The 1257-nt window shown below is 44.2% G+C and overlaps 1 protein-coding gene across 1 annotated transcript; it reads left to right on the top strand.

Annotated features, from left to right (window-relative positions):
* On the top strand, positions 1-453 carry LOC133090214 (ubiquitin-conjugating enzyme E2 variant 1-like). The gene is given in 2 exon segments (XM_061188548.1): positions 1-170; positions 306-453. Coding segments are annotated over 2 exon segments (318 nt in total).
* Positions 454-1257: the final 804 nt, after the last annotated feature.

The raw sequence follows: 1257 nt of genomic DNA, 5'->3' as shown, positions 1-1257 counted from the left end.
ATGGCAACCACCACAGGCTCAGGAGTAAAAGTCCCTCACAATTTCCGACTGGTGGAAGAGCTCAAAGAAGGTCAGAAAGGAGTAGGAGATGGCACAGTTAGCTGGGGTCTAGAAGATGATGAAGACATGATACTTACAAGATGGACAGGGATGATAACTGGGACTCCAAGAACAATTTATGAAAACCGAATATACAGCCTTAAAATAGAATGTGGACCTAAATATCCAGAAGCACCCACCTTTGTAAGATTTGTAACAAAAACTAATATGAATGGAGTTAATAACTCTAATAACTCTAATGGAGTGGTGGACCCAAGAGCCATATCAGTGCCAACAAAATGACAGAATTCATAGAGCATCAAAGTTGTCCTGCAACAGCTTCAGCGCTTAATGATGTCTAAAGAAAATATGAAACTCCCTCAGCTGCCTGAAGGACAGTGTTACAGCAATTAATCAAAAAAGAAAAAAAAAAAAGGAAGCCACAGGCCCTCCCATACCCCCCATTTGACTTAAGCAGTCTTCATTCTCCACAGTAGTAAATTTTCTAGATACGTCTTATAGGCCTCAAAGTACTGGAAAGGAAGCTCCCATTCAAAGGCAGTTTATCTTAAGATACTGTAAATGGTACTAATTTTTCGTCCATTTGAAATATGTGTTGTGCTATAACAAACCATCCTGTCAAGTGTAACCACTGTCCATATAGTTGAACTTCTGGGATCAAGAAAGTATATTTAAATTGATTCGCATCATAACTGGTGGGGCACATCTAACTCAAATGTGAAAAGACACATCACACAATCACCTTGCTGCTGATTACATGGCCTGGGGCCTCTGCCTTCTCCCCCTTCCCCTCCCTCTGCCTCCCTCCCTCCCTGCAACAGCCCTCCATCTTGGAGTGGCTAGTTAGAGTAGATGTGAAGGTTTCAGGTCACAGCCTGTGGGACTACTCCTGGGTGTGTGGAGGTGCTTTGTCTGCATCCCTGGTTTCTTTCTTTAAGTGTGTTAAATGACGCCCTCCTTCCAAACCATCATCCTTTTCCCCACTCCCCACTACCACCCTTGGCCAAAGCATAGATTGTAACCCCACCTCCTCCTCTCTGAAATTGGCCTTTGGTGAGGAATTCAGGGCTTTCCCCAGATATTCTCCCCCCACTTTTTCCTTTATCCTCCTCAAGTCACTTTTTGCCCCTGCACCACCCAACACTTTCCATGACACTTCCATGCTTTGGCCAGAAGCCGTCAGGTAAGGTTGGAAAG

The sequence above is a fragment of the Eubalaena glacialis genome, chromosome 4, assembly GCF_028564815.1.
Source record: "Eubalaena glacialis isolate mEubGla1 chromosome 4, mEubGla1.1.hap2.+ XY, whole genome shotgun sequence".
In the NCBI taxonomy this organism is placed as follows: domain Eukaryota; kingdom Metazoa; phylum Chordata; class Mammalia; order Artiodactyla; family Balaenidae; genus Eubalaena; species Eubalaena glacialis.
This window is presented reverse-complemented; position numbering and strand designations above follow the sequence as displayed.